The following is a 21,969-nucleotide window of genomic DNA, read 5'->3' as shown; positions in this document are numbered from 1 at the left end:
CATGCTGTGGGGATATTTTTCATCTGCAGGGACAGGAAAGCTGGTCAGGACTGAAGGAAAGATGGATGGCACTAAATACAGGCCAATTCTGGAGGAAAACCTGTTTGAGTCGGCCAGAGGTTTGAGACTGGGATGAAGGTTCACGTTCCAGCAGGACAATGACCCTAAACATACTGCTAAAGCTACACTGGAGTGGTTTAAAGGGAAACATTTAAATGTCTTGGAACGGCCTAATCAAAGCCCAGACCTCAATCCAATTGAGAATCTGTGGCATAACTTGAAGATTGCTGTACACCAACACAACCCATCTAACCTGAAGGAGTTGGAGCAGTTTTGCCTTGAGGAACGGGCAAAAATCCCAGTGGCTAGATGTGCTAAGCTAATAGAGACATACCCCAAGAGACTTGCAACTGTAATTGTAGCAAAAGGTGGTTCTACAAATGCACACTCCTGATATCTGTTTTTTCATCTTAATTATTGTTTGTGTCACAATAAAAAAAAAAAAGTGCACCTTTAAAGTTGTAGGCATGTTGTGTAAATCAAACGGTGCTAACCCTCCAAAAATCCATTTTAATTCCAGCTTGTAATGCGACAAAACAGGACAAACACCAAGGGGGATGAATACTTTTGCAAGACACTGTATCTATCTGCCTTTTTAGGCGTTTCTGTATACATCTCTGTTAAATGGATTAGTTGGGTATAGTAATGTAATCCTTGTAAGGAGAACAGTATTTTCTCTCAAGCTATGTTTGGAAGTGCTCACTCCTCCATGTGTGATGAGATTTTACTGCTTCACGTGAAAATTTGGTGTGCCAATTAAAAAAAAAAAAAAAGAAAAGAAAGAAAATGTAGACAACTGGCATAAAACCATCTGTTCTTTTCCTCACATAAAATGTGAAATGCAAATGGAAGAGCAGCGTCTGGAACTCCAGCACTGTGCAGCAGCAGGAGAACTAAGAGCAAAAAAGTCAGCCATTTTGTTCCAGAGATGTGATGAGTCACCCTGTCCTCTGGCAACTGTACACATGGTTAAGTAATGCACCAAAATACTGAAAAAAAAAAAAAAAAAGCAAGACAAATCATGCTCGAATGACAGCATGGCTATGTGAAAAGTCATGGGGTTTTTTTTTTCTTTCAGGGTGACGGACAGTTTGATGTACGTTTGCCATCTACTGGGTTTACGGAGTCATCCAGAGTGATTTCCAGCGCCGTCTGATGAAGTGGCGTAACCATCATTGCCGCTCTGAACTGTCCCTTCTCCCTCCGGTACCTGTAGTACAGCGGTGGGCAATTATTTTTTCCATGGGGCCACATGAGAAACAGAAAATTTTGTGGAGGGCCGGACCAAAAGGCTGAACTAAATTCTGCATAATATTAATTGTATTTCTTTATATAAAGCAGTAAATAACATTGTTTTTACAAGCTGCTAAGACTGGTAAGAGTATGGAAAAAACGAGGTTGCCTTACAAAAAATGCCATTTATTCAATCAAATTTCCCAAAACGATGGTTAACAAAATGTGAACGTTTGTACCACATACGTGTCAACCTTTGGTCAATCAAACCTGTATAACCAACCTCCAAAATCCGTATTTCCCTTATAAAATCTGTATAAGATGTAAATTAAAATAATTTACCTAAAATTTAAATGATAATTAACAACGATATATCCCAGTTACTTTTTATTCAATATTAATATTAATAACAATAAACCTTCAGAATGAATACAAAGCTCCAATGTTCGACAAAAACACAAAGTGTTATCAGCGTAGTTACGAAGGAAATACTTCGTTGTTTGGAGACAGGTTTCACCGAGCGGCTATTATGCGCGAGACTTCATATTAGCCACAAAGTCAGGAAAATCTGTTCGTAAAATTACGTTATAATGACCAAATACAATGAAAAGCATTTTTCCAGTCTCGCCTGTGAAAGGTAATCCCATGTGATCTCGTTTGGACGGTAAACCTGTTGGTACAGTTAAACGCAGCACACGAATGAGGCATCTTTATTCTCGGCTACTGTCTAGACGCTATACCAGAGATGGTTGAAGAATCTCCACTTTGCCACATCCAATATGGCAGCGAGGATGACGTATGATTCTACGCAGAAGGCGGCGTCTATGTTTATATGTCTATGACTTCACGGTTGGCGGGATTCTCGCAATGCGGTGTGCGCATGATCAAAAGTGGAACGAAGTCTCGCTACCACAAGATAACGCGCGATTTCATAAGACTCTTTACTGGCTGTCTGTGGTGTACAGTACGTTTGTAAATGTTATGCGTTCTTTTATCATCGTGGGAATTGATTATAGCTCTAAATAAATATTGAAGTTTTTTTAAAGAATCCGTATAACTTTATTTATACGCCCGTATACTAGGTTTATTGAATCAAATCCGTATAAAATACGGACATTCCGTATAGGTTGACATGTATGGTACCATTTTTTTTTTTCAGTCACATTCACCCCAAAACACAATAAAGACATCATAACATTGTCTTTCTACTCCAAATATCAAGCAAAATACAGTCCATGTTTTGTTGAAAGCCCTGCATTCAGCATCTACCTTTCTTCTTTTTGGGGGCTAAAGTCTTCTTGTGATCTGCTTCCAACAACGTCGATTCGGTGTAGGTATCAGATCTACAGATCGGCTCGGGCTCCGGCGCCTGCTGGTGACGTCACACTATGTGATTGGCTGGACCGTTTGAAGGATGACGTACAAGTTTGTGGTCGGTCTGGACAAATTACGGAAGTAGTTATCGCGGGATTAGGTTTCGTGGGATTTCATGTCATGTTCATGTCGCGCGCGTTGCATTTTTGTTGAACACAACTTCAAAATAAAAGCAATGCACATTCAGTCCATGCATGAGGTAAAATTAGAAAATACGTTTATTTTGTAATTTCTAATTAACCTTACGCGGGCCGGTCAGAATGAACCAAAGGCCCGGATGCGGCCCGCGTGGAATGGTCGCTTTCCTCATTTTGTTCATCTTCCAGGCTGTAGTGCTATTTGACGGTTCGGTGGAACAAACAAAATCTGAGTCATGTGGCCAGACAGCCAAAAGGCTGCGGACCACGGGCACAAGTTCCTCACCACACCCTGTAATGGCTTTGCTTAATCAGCGTGGCTCGAAAGATGGAGAGAGTCCCAGACTCTCGCTAAGAGATACTGCACTGGTGGATGCTCTCATCTCAGTCGAGTAATCCTTGCTAACGCCATGGCTGATTAATCAAGACTACGCTCCTGGACTAGTGTACCACTGAAAATGGGTCAACGAGAAAACATCTGTTAAGCAGAAGCGCAAGTGGACGATATGACCAAAAAAAAAAAAATAATCATTTTGTGATACTTCAAGGCATCGCGATATACAGGTTTGCTAAACAAATAATAACCTGCAAATAATCTCAAATAACGTTGTAAAAATTCAATAACACTTTTATTTCATGCCTACAGGATTAAACTGAAAAGGAGATTTAAAGATTCAGTGCAAATTTCTTATCAAATCAGCTTCACAGCTCCAGGATCCTTGAGTTCAATCCAGAGTTCTGTTCCTATGTATGAGTTTCTCTGCATGTTCTCTTCATGGGTCTCAAGCAGGTTCACCAGAAAAAGAAAAAAAAAAACCCTGCTGATAGGTTACGCTAAATGACCCCAAGGTGTGAATGAGTATTGCTGGGTTTCACGTGATGTCGCATCCGCCTCATTAGTTATTCAAAACTTTAGCTGGTCTACCAAAGCTCGGTTGACAAAGCGTTTGTACAGAGAAGGTGCATGAAAAATGCCTTACGCTTTTTGAATCGATCAAACCGTGAAAGCGAACTAATAAAAAAAATTTTAAAAAAGGGTGAACAAACGCAGGATTTCGCAAAAAGACGTCGAGAAAGGTGGCGTTTGAACCTCTCGCTGAAATCGAAGCGAGCCGAGTTGAAGCATGCTCGAGTTTGCAGTGATCGCTTGGTGAAAGGTTTGTACCGTATATCCGTCTCAGCTATGTCACTAGTGTTTTCCAAGTACTTTTCTTGCTACGTGTCGTTATTTTACAGTACTTTTTTTTCGTCACAAAGCGATAAAGTCCCCAGCTGTTTCTTTGTTTCCTTCTCACTCCTCGCAAAGTCTACATACATGAAGGTCACGACAAAATTCTTACCCAGCCATGCAGTTACAGTGCGCCGTGATCACTTGTTTAACTAAGATCCAGGTCTTTAAATATGGAATCAATTTTGTGCCAAAATGTTCATACAATACTTTTGAAATATCAAACAAAAACGACAAATCAAAATACAAAAAAAAAAAAAAGTCAATTTTTTTAGACTGGCAAACAAATTATTCGTGTAATCGTGCAAAATATCAGTCTATTACTCTTCAGAAACCTTTTATTTTTGTTCCGCGGCTTTCTCAGCTTTGTTTGCCGTAATTTATTTTGGTTGCGATTCCAGCTTTCCCGTTTGCGCTCCCTGACTTTTTGCTTGCAGTTTTGGCACAAACTTCACGTGTGGGCGGGCTGTCCAGGAACGCATTCCCATTGGCTAACTTGTTTGACTGACAGCTACGCTCAGCCATTCCCTACTCGGATTCTGGCGGACTGTTTGGCGAGTGACCGATCCATTGACGGTAAACAAGGATGGAGTGGACTTCAGTGGCGACTATGATACTGAATTAATTCAACAAAGTGTAAATTCAATATCATAGTCGCCACTGAAGTCCACTCGATCCTTGTTTACCGTCAATGGATCAGTCACTCGTCAAACAGTCCGCCAGAACCCGAGTAGGGAATGGCTGAGCGTAGCTGTCAGTCAAACACAAGTTAGCCAAACACAAGTTAGCCAATGGGAATGCGTTCCTGGACAGCCCACCCACACATCATGTTTGTGCCAAAACTGCAAGCAAAAAGTCAGGGAGCGCAAACGAGAAAGCTGGAATCGCAACCAAAATAAATTACGGCAAACAAAGCTGAGAAAGCCGCGGAACAAAAATAAAAGCTTTCTGAAGAGTTATAGACTGATATTTTGCACGATTACACGAATAATTTGTTTGCCAGTCTAAAAAAAAATTGACTTTTTTTGTATTTTGATTTGTTGTTTTTGTTTGATATTTCAAAAGTATTGTATGAACATTTTGGCACAAAATTGATTCCATATTTAAAAGGGTTTCTGATGATCTTTGTGAATGATTTAGCTGAGAGATAAGCGCCAACACAAGTAAGAATCAAGCCAACTGTTTGTTCACACTTCAACTTGGAGCGCTTCGTTGTAAAGACGCGAACGAAAAGCTAAAAAATTTAAAAATAAAATACTTACACGGGCAAAAACAATACAGGATTCATTCGGCACCGACTTGATCCCGAGGTCCTTTACCCAGCTACGTACAAAAAAAAAAAAAGTTATAAGCCTCCGTACTCTTCCACGCTTTCATCTGTTTTGCGGTGTAGAAGGACGTCTGCAACACCAGATAGTTCGAGATGTCGGGGAACTCGACTGAAGGGTGGTTTTCGAGATCGTACGACAAATCCTTCTTTCCCAGACTGTACGGTCGATTCCATTGCACACAGCAATCTTCTGAATATATCTAAAGCCAGCAGCGGCTTCTGGATTCTAAGCGTACTCGGATAACTTATCGCTAGTTGTTTGCGCTACGGCAGCCGTTTAGACCACCAGCTATTTCACTTCCGGTAAAACCGCTACGAAAAGTCATGTGACTGCAACCCAGCAATATGAACGTGTGTGTTCATGGTGCTTTGCGTGCCGTCTGGGGTCTCCTCCTGCCTTGTCCCAGAAACACTACGGGACAGGCTCTGAAAACACACTGACCAGGATAAAGCGGTTCCTGTACTGTAAGTTGAATGAACTAATATGACAAATTATAATGATTATTTCAATATCATATTACCCAGCCCTACTGAGAAGTAATAAAGTAAAAAGCTTTGACATTGAATGATCAGCATAGCGACTGATTCTTTAAAAAACACACACACATAGCTCTAGTCTGTGCATGGCTGATAATCGCTACACTGCATATACATGTCACTCCTCATCATCACATGTGGGTGTCCAACCCTAACGCTCAGGCTCAGCGTGCAGTAACAGGCTATACGGTGTATGCGCCGCCCCCCACCCACACACACACAAATCCAGGCAGATGGTCAAAAGCCACCTGTCTCTGCCAGTCACGTCCTTATGACTGCCAGTCTGATCATTGTGTATGGAGGACTTAGAGGGATGTCATGGCCCAAATGCTTGGGTTAGGTTATCTTGCAAGCCTGCACCAGCCATATAAGGACTGCCGCAGTACAGGGAAAAAACAGATGCACATGTCAAAAGGGGAAAGAAAACTCCAAGAGGGAGGTAGCAACAGAAGGGGGGCTTAAAATAAAACCGCTAGTTTATTTGCCTGTCTGTCCAAATGAGCCGTTTGAGCATTCCAGGTGTAAACAATTGCTGCTCAAAAAGCCGCTTTTACGGTACCAAGTACTTTTCTATAAAAAAAAAACAAACCTCGATTCGAGATAGCCATCAACTTACAGAGACGAGCTTTTACATAAGAAGAATCACGGTTTTCAGTAAAGCGACTCAATATCTAACATAAGCAAGAAGTGCTCTCCGGTGGTTTAAAAAAAAAAAAGCTGCCATGCAACAACACTGTCACGGAGACGGGCAATCCTACAATTTGTAACTGTCAGAATGGAACAGTTGGACATATGACCTTGTGCACGTCCTTCAACGGAGTGTGTGTACACGAGCAGTCAGGGCAGAGGGACATGAGCAGCTGCCACCGCTTTTTTTTTTTTTTTGAGTATTCCACTGTTTATCTTCACTCTGTTGAAAACATGACAGGACAAGTGGACACACCTGACTGGACAGACTTTGCTTTTTGTGGCTACTGCCTCATAACCCCTTTTCCACTAAATCAGTTCCAGGGCTGGTTCGGGGCCGGTGCTGGTTCACAACTCGTTCAACTTGCGAGCCAGCTGAGAACCAGTTTGCTTTTCCATAGCTCGCGGTGCTAAGCGGAGCCACGTCATTACGTCGCTGTATACGTCAGTTACATTGCTACGTTTGCATAAACCTTGACGCGAATATCAAAGCAAAAACAACACGGAAGAAGCAGCAGCAGTAACAACAATAATAATAATGGCTGACTTGGCGTTTGTACAGCTGCTGCTTCTCGTCGCTTAAAAATGGCGATCTTTCGCGGTCTTGTTATTGTTGTTGGTCTTAACAACTCCGCCCCCCGCTGACGTAAGCGGTTCTTTCCTCTGGCCCAGCAGAGAGTTGGTGCTAGCCTGGAACCGGTTTTTCTGGCCCCAGAGCCAGTTCTTTGTCAGTGGAAACAGAAAACCCGGTTCCAAACTAAGCACTGGCCCCGAACCAGCCCTGGAACTGCTTTGGTGGAAAAGGGGCAATTGAGACTGTAGCCACGATGTCATCGTGTTGTAAGAATGAGTGTAACAATCGTGCACGGCGCATACCGGTGTTCCGATTACAATGACCGGTGAGTGTGTACAATTTGGTTCACTATTCGAAATAAGTTGACTAGACTAAAGAAATCGCTTTCGGACATGTTTACGCTTATTACCGAAGGATAGCGCGTTCCTATTTACTCCAGGTTGTCCCCTTTTCCTCGCCTTCTTCGGCCAGTGGTCCTACGTGTGATGTAGATGTGACGCACTTCCGAGTTGTTACAGGAAGTTGCCGAAAAGAGTATCGAGACTCCTGAGCTCGAGCGCCGGGCCTTTTCTGGGAAATAAAAGAGTTTGGGTCATGGCGACATCGTGTGTACGTCAGCCTCAGTTCGGAGGTTTTGAAAACTGTAAGCGGTAAGAGTAGAATAATATAAAGGACGCACACTTGGTATATTTTACTTCTGCGATTTTTAAATTATTCATTTTTGTGTCTACTGCTTCACAGAGTAAATATATTTATTTTTTTCGTGGTCCAAATCCTGCGCTCTGATTGGCTGGCGAGCGGGTCCATATCCTACGGCACGGACCCCAGTTACGGACCTCTGGCGACTCGCTCGTTCACAACAACAACAAACACAGAAGCATTTTTTGTCAACGTTTATTTTCGCATTTCTCAGGAGAATAGCATTAATTTTACAGCATGGATAGCGATGACAGTGTTCACAGCGAAAGCGAGTTTTACTACCCTGAGGAAGAAGAAATAAAAGAAAACATTTCAGGAGAAAGCTAAAAACCTCTAACTGTTGCTAACGCCGAGCAAAAACATGGCTGAATCCTGAATGACTCAATTTTGTATAAATAGGGGACGACATAGGCGGCAAAATGTAGTTTTTTTCCTGACATGGAAGTGCACTTGTATACCGAGGAGGAAGCAATTTGCATTACAGCCGTGAATGAGGATTCAAAATAGCGGCTCGCCTCAGCTCGGTTTTCCCTTTCGGGCACTCTTGTTTTCTGTTAGAATTTGGTAAAGAAAAAAATAAAATATATTATTTACCAGCTTAAGGTCGGTCCATATGGTGAAATACCGTGACCTCGGCCTTGAATACTGACCTCGGCCCAGTACTTTCAAGATCTTGGTCACGGTATTTCACGATACGGACCTCCCAGCTGGTAAATAAAATATATATATATATATATACACACATGCTACAGTATATTTACTGTATGGACATGGGATCAGAAAACAATTTTTATTTCTAAGCAGTAGCCACATGTACTTCTAGGGTACCTATTTTTAAGACTTGATGGCTTGGCGTTATCTTTCAGAGCCCATGAAAGACGACTGCACTCAGAGTGGCCAATAAAATGCGAATACTAATACGGTACGAACTCGAATCCCAGGCAGCCTTATGTAAATCCAGTGCTAGCCACGGGCCCTCAATTTACTGCGCCTTCATGGCGTATCCCTTCGAAACTTTCTGTGACATTAACAAGCCATAAATGCAGCCTGAGCGAGATGCTTCGGAAACAAATCCTTTGCGACCTCCTTCTACTGTCCTCATAAAGGACAAAGTCATTTTACCATCAATCACAAGCTCGTAACAAAAGTGAGTGCACATGACCTAAATTCCCAAATATCAGAAGAAAGAAAAGTGCTAGCAGTACTGTATTCCACTTCTCATATCAAGGAGAAAAGAAAAAAAAAACAGCTGAATAAAGAAAGAGCGCAGGGATGTCGATACTGCTACGCTGCCCTTTTGCTGATTGGAATAATCTGAAATGTATAAATGACTGTTTTATAGGTACAGTTCCAGCGATTTTATATATATATATATATATATATATATATATATATATATATATATATATATACACACACACACACAGTATATATCATCTCATTATCTCTAGCCGCTTTATCCTGTTCTACAGGGTCGCAGGCAAGCTGGAGCCTATCCCAGCTGACTACGGGCGAAAGGCGGGGTACACCCTGGACAAGTCGCCAGGTCATCACAGGGCTGACACATAGACACAGACAACCATTCACACTCACATTCACACCTACGGTCAATTTAGAGTCACCAGTTAACCTAACCTGCATGTCTTTGGACTGTGGGGGAACCGGAGCACCCGGAGGAAACCCACGCGGACATGGGGAGAACATGCAAACTCCGCACAGAAAGGCCCTCGCCGGCCACGGGGCTCGAACCCGGACCTTCTTGCTGTGAGGCGACAGCGCTAGGTTTCATCCACTGTTACCATGTTACAGTAGTAGTACTCATCAGATTATTCTTTTAATTGTTGTAAGAGGAAAAAAAAAGGGAATAAAAACAGACGCAGGGGCTAAAGGGAGCATTTAGCTACACAAAGACTCGGAGATTGTGCTACACTAGTCTGGCTAACGCGACTTCAAAGCTCTGCGAGCATTGGGTCTGGCAAAGATATTAAGCCCAACCGTTTCCCAAAGCGCGTGGTTGACCCGCCTCCCTGAAATGCCTCAGTTTGCTACTGGTCGAAGCCAGAAAAGGCTGTGACGAAGCTTAAACCAATCACATCACTCTTTCCTCTGACGTATGTGACGCGACGGAAACTGCTTGAGTAACAGGAAGAAGATAAATACCTCCAGGGCTGCTCTTTGCTCCGTTTTCAATGAGAACTTCCCGTTAAATGCTTTCAATACAGCATCTACCGCTGTGTCAAAGGCTTGCCACTGCTCCATGTTCGTAATGTTTCTAGTGAATGAAGCGCTTCCGGCATAGATTCTGTAAACAATCTATGGCTTCCGGTCGCAGTTCTACTACGTCACTGCCTTGAACACGCCTCTACCCAGGGCCGTTGGAGATGCTCAAAGTTGATTGGCTCCCGATTTTTCGGGAGCTTGGAAGAGCTGGAGATAGCTTGCCTTGCCAGACTAAGCTCGCAACAGGCCCCCGTGTTGCGTCACGCTTAGGATGGGCGGGCCCAGGCTAGTGCTACACAGCACACTGACTGAGTCTCAAAACACCAGTCAGCCACATGTCTGATGCTGGGAGTTCATTCTCCAGATGACGAGTGACAGCAGATTGTACTTCCTTGTCTTGGTCACATTTAACATTTATATAAATGTTAATACAATAGCGAGAGTGTGGGCTCGTGTCAACTGCCAAATAGACAGATTTTCACAGATTTTCATCTGGATATCTCTGAGCCGTGCTGAGAATTTCGCACCCGGTTTGCTTATTTCCACTTTCTGTAAGAACTGCTTCCATAAGCAAGACGTGTAATACTGAGTAATAGTGAAACTCCTGACTGTACTTCATGTATTAACTCTATTTAAATAATGCTGGCTGACTTTTTTCCGTGGTCTATCAGATATATTCCATGCAGCTAGCATGATATTGAATGGAAAAAAAAAAAAAAAGCCAGCCAATATCATTATTATACATGCACACCCTCTTCATACCAGCATTCTCAAAGACTGACGCTAGCTTACCCGTGACTCGGTGCTGTTAGCGCGGCAGTCCAGTTAGCTTCTAGCTGGTGTAGTGTTAGCGAAGGCCAATGCTAGTGCAGTCAAGCCGAATATTATATTACTCTTATTTCCCCTGTGTAATTTCCTTAGTTACTTTTAAAATCAACACCGACAACTACACACAACGGAGCGACCTGGCAGCCAAGATTCTCTCAAAATCTTCCGCTTTTAACGACGCAAACCTGGTGGCCGTGTTTGTTTACAAACTGTCACAGTCACTCGCTAGCATGGAAGTTTTACATCTCCGACGTGTCTCTTTTCCAGTTTGTCGATGTCCGTTGGTATGTTTTTCTCTTGTAAATATGCGTGAAGAATATTAAAAGTTTCGGTCGCCTTTCGGGTGTTCAGCGCGTCTTTAGTTTCAGTTTTCAGTTTATTTATTTAGTGCTTAAACCTCGCACTGGATTAGCCTCGTCTTCTCTCTTTCCCGGCCGACAAAGAAACGACTGTGCGCATGCGCAGCAGAAAAGTTTCGTCATTGGATCTTTGCATGAGCTCCGACGTGTGACGTCGTGTTGTCTTGACAACATGCGATATTAGAACAATATTGCACGCTCATTCGCCATTGGGGAGAGCGGCATAATGCATGGAGGAGAAGCATGTTTAATTTTTGGGCGGCACGGTGGTGTAGTGGTTAGCGCTGTCGCCTCACAGCAAGAAGGTCCGGGTTCGAGCCCCGTGGCCGGCGAGGGCCTTTCTGTGTGGAGTTTGCATGTTCTCGCCGTGTCCGCATGGGTTTCTTCCAGGTGCTCCGGTTTCCCCCACAGTCCAAAGACATGCAGGTTAGGTTAACTGGTGACTCTAAATTGACCGTAGGTGTGAGTGTGAGTGTGAATGGTTGTCTGTGTCTCTGTGTCAGCCCTGTGATGACCTGGCGACTTGTCCAGGGTGTACCCCGCCTTTCGCCCGTAGTCAGCTGGGATAGGCTCCAGCTTGCCTGCGACCCTGTAGAACAGGATAAAGCGGCTACAGATAATGAGATGAGATGAGAACGTGCTTGAGAAATAAATAAAGAAAAAAAATTAGTCTTATATTCAAAAAAAAAAAAGTTATTGTTCAACAGACCACCAAATGTGTTGCGTTCTGTAATAAAAAAAAAAAAAAAAATGTATTTCCAAATGTCATTTAATATTACTCAAACAGCAGAAATGAAACTTCTACTTTTCACACGCAGCTGCAGGCGTGGGTTGACAGGAAGTGTGGACCATATCTATGTGGAGTATGTACAAGTGCTTGGCCAAAACTGTGGTCAGTGTAGGGGGCTTTGTGGCAACACCTCAGTGGTGTTCTGCAAGACTGCAACAGAGACCAACTTCCGCTGTCTGCACCTTTAATCGTGCTTTTTTTTTTTTTTCTTCCTGACCCTTCACACTTATACACACACACTAATAAAAGCAGTGCGGGATTTCCAGCACTCAAAAAGCTATAAAGTGAAACACTGAAAAGCCTGCACGGTGAACCAACTAAACAACGACATCAGACTTTCATGAAGCCTCACACTCGCCGTACTCCCCTGCGCTTTACTCTACAACATAGCGCTACACTTTAAAGGAAAGGTCCGTCCTCCGACACATTAAATCTCTTAAAAATGAAACATTTGTGATATTTGTTGTCTGCTGCTGATTTTGTGGTTGGTGCTGTATTGCTGCTGTTCCGAGGAGAAGTTAGTGGTTGTGTGTTGCACTGATGTCAAACTTTGCCTGTTAGCACTTAAAAACCACACAGCCCTTAGCATTTTAGGCTAACTTAAAAATGTTACATTAATGACAAGTCCAACATCAAAATAGAAAATATGGACTCGAGCTTACAGAATCCAGTGCATCTACAGTGTCTTGCAAAAGTATTCATCCCCCCTTTGATGTTTGTCAAGTTTTGTCGTATTACAAGCTGGAATTAAAATGGATTTTTGGAGGGTTAGCACCATTTCATTTACACACCATGCCTACAACTTTAAAGGTGCACATTGTTGTTTAATTGTGACACAAACAATAATTAAGATGTAAAAAAAAAAACAAAAAAACAGAAATCTGGAGTGTGTATAGGTATTCACTCCCAAAGTCAATACTTTGTAGAGCCACCTTTTGCTGCAATTACAGCTGCGAGTCTCTTGGGGTATGTCTCTATTAGCTTGGCGCATCTAGCCACTGGGATTTTTGCCCATTCCTCAAGGCAAAACTGCTCCAACTCCTTCAAGTTAGATGGGTTGCGTTGGTCTTCAAGTTATGCTATAGATTCTCAGTTGGATTGAGGTCTGGGCTTTGATTAGGCCATTCCAAGACATTTAAATGTTTCCCTTTAAACCACTCCAGTGTAGCTTTAGCAGTACGTTTAGGGTCATTGTCCTGCTGGAACGTGAACCTTCGTCCCAGTCTCAAACCTCTGGCTGACTCAAACAGGTTTTCCTCCAGAATTGCCCTGTATTTAGTGCCGTCCATCTTTCCTTCAGTCCTGACCAGCTTTCCTGTCCCTGCAGATGAAAAATATCCCCACAGCATGATGCTGCCACCACCATGCTTCACTGTAGGAATGGTGTTCTCAGGGTGTTGGGTTTGCGCCACACATGGCGTTTCCCATGATGGCCAAAACGTTCAATTTTAGTCTCATTTGACCAGAGAATCTTCTTCCATGTGTTTGGGGAGTCTGCCACATGCTGTTGGGCAAACTCCAAATGTGTTTTCTTAAACAATGACTTTTTTTCTGGCCGCTCTTCCATAAAGCCCCGCTCTGTGGAGTGTACGGCTTAAAGTGGTCCTATGGACAGATTCTCCCATCTCCACTGTGGATCTTCGCAGCTCCTTCAGTGTTATCTTTGGTGTCTTTGTTGCATTTCTGATTAATGCCCTCCTTGCCCGGTCTGTGAGTTTTGGTGGGCGGCCTTCTCTCGTCAGGTTTGTAGTGGTGCCATATTCTTTCCATTTTGCTATAATGGATTTAATGGTGCTCCCTGGGATATTCACAGTTTGGGATATTTTATATAACCCAACCCTGAGCTATACTTCTCCACAACTTTGTCTCTGACCTGTTTGGAGGCTCCTTGGTTTTCATGTTGCTTGCTTAGTAGTGTTGCAGAGTCAGGGTCCTTCCAGAACAGGCTGATTTCTACAGACATCATGTGACATCATGATGAATACTTTTGCAAGACACTGTAAACTATGCGGTTGCACTGAGTTACAGCAGAGACTCGGTCCGACAAGGTTCCTAGCGATCTAGGATATGACAACCGTGATGGTTTTGATTGACGATAGTAGTATTAGCGTGAAAGTTGAAGCTCTGGAACCTCATGTGTTTGAGCTGAGCGTGTAGATGAGCAAGTGAGGGAGGCAGACAGACTCAAAAACTAAAAGTGTCGCTGCACTGATCTCTTTACATAGAGATGAAGTGAGGGCGAAATCCCGCTCCTGCTACTATAAGCAAAGTGAAAACACATCAGCTTGTTCGTGAAAGTTAAACCAAAAACGTCAAGTCGGAACTGAGTCATAAAAATTCTTCTGCATGACTGATGTATCAGTCTTCAACCAACCACGAATTCTTTGCTCTCCGCACAGATCAATTTCGCTCCCACATGCAGTTGTCAAAGAGACCAGTTCCAGGAAATTAGTTGGCGTGATTCTAGTGACTGAGATATTCGAAAGACAAAATGACCCATTAGGAAACAGGTCAAATTGTTGACTGGCAGATAAAAATAGCGTTTTCTCCCTCCAGAACTTTCAAGCTCTCCACAGGTTCATTCCTTAAACAGAACGACATAAGAGAATCTTGGAGGAAATACAGCACCGGTGATGTAAAAATAAAATAACCTTTGGGTGGTTTTGTTTTGCTTAGGTTCCCCCCCCCCAGTTAGACCCCTAAGGTGTGAGGTAAGGTTCAACTGACCTGCGCTGCCTGTGCTGGGCGGCCTGTGGGGGGCGCCAGCAGGCACCACGTTTCTTTGAAGAGAGGTCTGGGGTGGGGACAGCATGGTGGCTTCGCTTAGTGAGGCTGCAGCAGCAGCTGGCAGGCCCTGGCTACTCAGAATGCCCCCGGGGTTGTAGCTCATGGAGTTTGTCACCGGCACAGCCACATGCATGGAGAAATTCTGCTGCGGCAAACCTGTGGGCTGCAAGGAGGAGAACCAACGCACGCAAAGCAACACACACAGACACACACACACAAAAAGTCTTTTAGTGGCTCTTGATCAGAGAAGTTACCAAGTACAAGCACGCAATACTACAGAAAACCATGTCAACTCGTAATTCCAAAATCGAGGTGGATTTTATTCATGAATCTTTATCCAGTTACTTTTACTCATAGCCGTACAAGCTTCATATTAACTTGGTGTGGGAGCACATACATATCTCCAGGCCTCTATCAGAAGTGAAAGACGACTCCTGGCCTTTCGTGCTTTGAACAAACAATGGGGGTAAACCAGAAGATGGATAGCACAGTGGAAAAAAAAAAAAAAAAAAGGTAATCTCGAGAGAAAAACCTCAGGATCACCTTCAGCTATCCAGTGTAAGAAACACGGTCGACTGTCTATTATAAATGTTTTTGCACTGTGCACATAGACCGGTTTCCATCCAGTCAACACATATAAGAACAAAGAAATACGGTATACATGAATTAACATGCATATATCACCATTCCAGCATGGCAATAGTCAGCACTGCACTCGAGAACAAATATATATATTTAAAAAGAGATACTATGTGTGAGCTCGGACTTCTACCTCTAGTAGCTTACAAATCCTTACAACTGATTAGGACATTGTGCAAAGAGTGAAGTCACTGCTCCTTTCTTACTTTGGTTAGAATAAACAAACATATAAATAGGATCCGGGACTGTATTTTTATAAACGTACAATCGATAAGGACAGTGCAGTGCTGATTAACTTCAGTGATTTCTGGGTGGGTCAGTGTGAGCAGTGAAAGTGAAACCACTCCATGGGCAGCACATTACAGTGAGCACGTTAGTGATATTATTAGTGGGTTAATGGCACAAAGAAGTGGTGCTTTGTTCATGTGCAGATTGGACAGTGGAGGTGGCTCATCTCCTCAGAGTCTCAGGCGCAAAATGTTATGATCACCACTCACAATAAGATCACCATTGTATCAAGGAAAAAAAAAAAAAAAACAGATGAAAATGTAAAATATCTTCTGGTTGTATAAAATCTCTTCATATATAAATATATATATATAAAAGCTCGGTGAAGTCTGGAGGTAGATGAAGAAGGCTGATCGGCGGGGGGCGGGCAACTGACACCTTTGAAGGACTAAAGGAATGGGCCGGTTGAGGAACTGGGACTTTAATGAGAGAAAATGAGACCGAGAAAGAGAGAAAACGCTGGAGTTCTCTCCAATCCTTTTCTTTCACGCATGACCCAGGTATAATGCAGCTCGAAAGGGAAAAGATTCAATTTCCAGATCTACAAGGATGCAAAAATTCAGCATGTGGAGCAGAACGCATCAATCGCGCCAGTTTTCATATCTGTCTGTAGTCATACGACGACAGTGGGCGAAAGGAGATGGCCCAGGGGAATACTTTTTCGTGCGAGGGTAAATCTGTCTCTACGATTCAAAAACAAAAAACAAAACAAAACAAAAGCTCCTGACATGAGGCATTCGGCGACAATTCAATGAATTGTTTGATTTAGGGTGTTTTCACACCTGGTCCCCTTTAAAGGAACCAGACTCAGTCCTCTTTAAGTGGACCAAAAAGTGGACCAACAGAAAAAGAACTCCGTTCTTTTTGTGTTCACACTGTGAATTTATTACAAAGAGGACTGGGTTCTCTTTCTGCTCCAGTTAAGCTTTGATGGGGCCTCAGTCCTCTTTCTGTTCACGCCAGGTCCTCTAGGGGTGTATTCAGACCAGGATAGTTCGATAGTTCACTTGCTTTGGTCCGAACCAAATGTATTTTTTATTTTTTCATTTTGGTGCAGTTCGCTTTCACACTGTACATTTTAGTAAGCGGACCAAAATCTGTCAACAAAGCCACGCGCCCTGAAGTCGTTCAGCTATTGGTCAGAGACGACACACGCACAAAGCGTTAAGTTCAAAAGTAGTCATGGAGGCTTTCCGCGCTGTTATTCTTTTTAATGTCATCAAAGCTATATGTTTTTTCCAGTTTTTACTGTTTTCACAATTGTGCGATTACTATGCTGTTGTACAAGTAATTTATCAACGACGACGACAAAGGGCAAGGCGGCTACGGAGGATAGCGCTGATGAGCGCACATCATGTTGTGACAGTTCTGGCTCTTCACGCAATAGATGAATTTCTTTTTTGCGTCGCTAGTACTGCCACTTTTTCAAAGAATGTCCCTGATTTTAATGTAGGTCTGACGGAGTTTCTTCACTTTTAGCCGACATTGTTCTGGGGAGCGCGTGAACCCCTTCTCCTTCATTTTCTCACTGAATACAGCAAACACGTCGGCATTTTTGCGTGTCCTCTCCAAAAGCTCAGATATGTGGACATCTGCCCATATATCCACAAGGGTGCGCGTTTCTTCCTCGGCCCACGTTTGCCCCCTACTCATTTTTTGTACTCTGTAGTCTAGCCTACCACTGGTCTGAATGACTGAACGCCTGTTGTAAGGTTCCCTTGACAACCGAAACAGTGTTTGCACTTTGCGGTGGAGTGTCAAGACTCTGTTTCCCATAATGCTCGACAAACGACGGAAGCTTCCGAGGTACAAAAAAGCAAAACTTTCGGATTAGGTCCGGTCTGCTTTCACACCTCCAAAAGATCCGCACCAGGGTTCCTTTGATCCGGACCAGAGTTCGGTGGTTTGTATTCAGACCAACCCAAAAGGTCCGGACCAAGGGAAATTTGGTTCGTTTGGTCCAGACCAAACAATGTAGCCCTCAGACCCCCAGTGCACGGAATTCTGGGTAATTTTCTCTTGAATCAAAATGTCTGCTGCCATGCTTGCCCTGCTGTATTCTTTGATCAAAATAGTGCGAATTAAGGAAAATAAATTTATTCCAGCGGCTGTGGTAAGTTCCAAAAGGAAGTTGAGTTTCCCTGCTACAGTCACGTGACCAACTACGGCAAACGAAGAAGGTTAAACTCCAGTGAAAAAGGCGAAGTGAACCCGGTGCGCTTTTTGTTCACAATGCGCAGGTTAGGCGAACCGTACCGTTGATTTTTAGCGAACCGTACTGAGACCGCCTCCTGAGGTGGTCTCAGTTCGGTTCGCTTTAAAGGGGTCTGGGTACGGTTGGAGTGTTCACACATGCGCAAAAAATGCTGAGTCATCGATCTGAGTTCGGTTAGATGGCTGAAAGGGACCAAGTGTGAAAACACCCTAAAGCTAAGCCGAATATCGTGAAATTAGCTCGGCGGTTGAGCTTTCGAAAAAAGGGTGACGCTTCTCCAAACAATGTGATCTTATCGGGGTGTACAAAAAACAGCGGAGAATTAAATAATGAACAGAGGAAAACAAAATACACTTCCAACAAAATAAAAAATAAAAAATAAAAAAAATGTAAAAGGTTAATACTTAAAAAGGACTGCATCAAAATTGTGGACAGAGGTTGTAGGGTGGAGTAATGAGGGGGTGGGGGAGAAAAAAAAAAAAAAAGAAGAAAAAACAAAATAGGGAGGGAGCATCCTTTCTGCCACAAAGCCAAGCAAAAATATTACATTTACTTACGATTTTATGATTTCGCATCATATTATCAAACTCCTCATTAATTTTTTTATATTTTTCTTCTGTGTGGGGTGTGAGGACATATGAGGCGTCAGGGTCCGGGCTATCGCAGCCTCTGTGTTCTTTCTTGTTTAAGGCCTGTAGTGAATATCAACATAGAAACAGGAATCAACAAAAAACTGCAGAAGAGAAAGCAGTACTTACACCAGAGCGCTTGTATATTAAATCGCTCTCTTCATTTAGTTTGCCCAAACGGTCATCCATGAGGGGACTATGGCCAAAACAGTCATCAGGATCAGGACTGGCACAGTCACTATGGCCTTTGGTTCTTAATTTCTGAAATAAAATTGGAAAATTCACATACAATGCACACAGGCACATGCAAATACATTGAGACTGGAGAGGTTTACGTAGGCTTACTGTTCTGAGGATACAAAGCACGCGCATATACACAGTTCATTATCTACATACATCTACATTATATACTGTATCTACCGAGGGGCTTAATACAATGGTATTTACTATCTGTACACGCTTAGTGTCCAAACATCCGTATTCATGTTTATATTTGAACTACAAGTGAGTATGGCTGATACTGGAAGGCTTTTTTTTTTTTTCAATTTCTTTTTTAAATTAATTTTAATTAAAATGTGAACTGTGCACCTGCCTGGAAACAAATGGAAAACACTGGGGAGGCTATTTGAAAAAAGAGCAAATTTTCATTCACAGAACATAATAATAAACCAGAGAACCATTATTTATGGTTGATAACAACAGAAGGAAAAAAAAATGCAAAGGACATGGTATCAGACTGCAGTACGAAGCTGGGGCTTAGTGCTGCTGCGCTGCAAGATGGATTTTGGAGGGTTAGCACCATTTGATTTACACAACACGCCTACAACTTTAAAAGGTGAAAACATTCGTATGAAACCCCGAAATAAGAGCTGGTCCAACCAGTTCACTTCATAACTCACATAATTAGTTGACTAAGATCGACTTGTGTGCAATCAAAGTGTCACATGATCTGCCACATGATGTCTGTAGAAATCAACCTGTTCTGGAAGGACCCTGACTCTGCAACACTACTAAACAAGCAACATGAAAACCAAGGAGCCTCCAAACAGGTCAGAGACAAAGTTGTGGAGAAGTATAGATCAGGGTTGGGTTATAAAAAATATCCCAAACTTTGAATATCCCAGGGAGCGCCATTAAATCCATTATAGCAAAACTGATCTCTTTGTCCATCATGGGAAATGCCATGTGTGGCGCAAACCCAACACCTTGAGAACACCATTCCTACAGTGAAGCATGGTGGTGGCAGCATCATGCTGTGGGGATGTTTTTCATCTGCAGGGACAGGAAAGCTGGTCAGGACTGAAGGAAAGATGGATGGCACTAAATACAGGGCAATTCTCGAGGAAAACCTGTTTGAGTCGGCCAGAGGTTTGACACTGGGATGGAGGTTCATATTCCAGCAGGACAATGACCCTAAACATGCTGCTAAAGCTACATTGGAGTGGTTTAAAGGGAAACATTGAAATGTCTTGGAATGGCCGAATCAAAGCCCAGACCTCAATCCAATTGAGAATCCGTGGCATAACTTAAAAATTGCTGTACACCAACGCAACCCATCTAACTTGAAGGAGTTGGAGCAGTTTTGCCTTGAGGAATGGGCAAAAATCCCAGTGGCTAGATGTGCTAAGCTAATAGAGACATACCCCAAGAGACTCGCAGCTGCTCTACAAAGTATTGACTTTGGGGGAACACCTATGCACAGTCCAGATTTCTGTTTTTTTTTTTTCATCTTAATTATTGTTTGCATCACAATAAAACAATTTGCACCTTTCAAGTTGTAGGCATGTTGTGTAAATCAAATGGTGCTAACTGTCTAAAAATCCATTTTAATTCCAGCTTGTAATGCGGCAAAACAGGACAAACACCAAGGTGGATGAATACTTTTGCAAGACACTGTATGTTATTATTTTGTAGCTCAGTAAAGCAGTGTTTAGTTCAGGCTACTGGAACAAACCTCTAATGAAAGAAAGAAAAAACCTGATAGTGTGAGTCCTATTCATGACTGTATTTGTATCTGTTTCGAGCGCATTATCTGTCCATTCGGAATAATGTATCTGGGTTTGGTTACAGCAATAATATCTCCACCGACCCTCTGTAAAGCAGATGTTCTTTGCAGGTCTACAGTTACTGATTGTACCATGTCGAGGTTGTCAGTTTCTATCCCATCCATTAATGAAAAAGGATCATCATGAGGCCACGACTGACCATCATAATAATTTGGATGGTGAATCATTCTCAGCACAATGATTTTAAAGGGTGCGGCACTAGCGTAAGTGTATCAAGCATAGCACCGTTGCTTAACAGCCACTTTATTAGACACACACACCTTTTTAGTCCACATTATGAATGTGCACTTAGAGGCTGTAGCTCTTTCGTTTTTTTTTGTCCAATTCACATTTGTGCTTAATATGCCTTATTATTTGGTTTCCAGTTGGTAAACTACATGAGATATTAAAAAAAAAAAAAACGGCCTGATGTTACAGGGTGTTTAAAAAAAAAAGTGATATAATTTCACAATCTAATAACGTCAATTCTCGTTCAACTGACCTCGAATTTTAACAGGATGTGTGGAAACAGGTCAATATTTATGTTTTTTGGTAGAGAAATGCCATTCACTGGAAAAGAAAAGGCGTTTTGTGCGTTAGAGTTCGCTCGAACACAATCGAACAAGACTGTGCAGCGTGCATTTACGAGAGAATTCTCTAAAAATGCACCAAGTGCAATGTAGATTTGGACGCGGCACAAAACGTTCAAAGAGGAAGGCTGTGTGTGTCGGTCTCGGTGAAAATTTGTGAAATCGTTCATGGAATCCGCGTACCTTTGAATTTCTCGGTGAAATTTTGAGGAATAAATCTTATATTGCTCAACATTAAGCGTGTTCAGTTTCTTTTGCCTAGATTATGTCGTTTCTGGGATATTTACAGTGGTGCTTGAAAGTTTGTGAACCCTTTAGAATTTTCGATATTTCTGCATAAATATGACCAAAAACAACATCAGATTTTCACACAAGTCCTAAAAGTAGATAAAGAGAACCCAGTTAAACAAATGAGACAAAAATATTATACTTGGTCATTTATTTATTGAGGAAAATGATCCAATATTCCATATCTGTGAGTGGCAAAAGTATGTGAATCTCTAGGATTAGCAGTTAATTTGAAGGTGAAATTAGAGTCAGGTGTTTTCAATCAATGGGATGACGATCAGGTGTGAGTGGGCACCCTGTTTTATTTAAAGAACAGGGATCTATCAAAGTCTGATCTTCACAACACATGTTTGTGGAAGTGTATCATGGCACGAACAAAGGAGATTTCTGAGGACCTCAGAAAAAGCGTTGTTGATGCTCATCAGGCTGGAA

At 42.5% G+C, this 21,969-nt stretch overlaps 1 protein-coding gene across 8 annotated transcripts in view; it reads right to left on the bottom strand.

Annotated features, from left to right (window-relative positions):
• The window catches only part of mef2aa (myocyte enhancer factor 2aa), a 221,383-nt gene that overhangs the window by 29,739 nt on the left and 169,675 nt on the right, over window positions 1-21,969 (bottom strand). For 5 of the 8 annotated variants that reach the window (XM_060923983.1, XM_060923984.1, XM_060923982.1 and 2 more), the window contains 2 exons: window positions 18,543-18,677; window positions 14,784-15,006 (listed from right to left, as the gene is read on the bottom strand). In XM_060923983.1, coding sequence (XP_060779966.1) covers window positions 14,784-15,006; window positions 18,543-18,677 — 358 coding nt within the window. Of the gene's footprint in view, window positions 1-14,783; window positions 15,007-18,542; window positions 18,678-18,743; window positions 18,876-21,969 lie in introns of all 8 variants that reach the window. The other 3 variants (XM_060923986.1, XM_060923988.1, XM_060923989.1) reach the window with 2 other exon arrangements.

This window comes from Neoarius graeffei, chromosome 6 (assembly GCF_027579695.1).
Source record: "Neoarius graeffei isolate fNeoGra1 chromosome 6, fNeoGra1.pri, whole genome shotgun sequence".
Taxonomy (NCBI): domain Eukaryota; kingdom Metazoa; phylum Chordata; class Actinopteri; order Siluriformes; family Ariidae; genus Neoarius; species Neoarius graeffei.
This window is presented reverse-complemented; position numbering and strand designations above follow the sequence as displayed.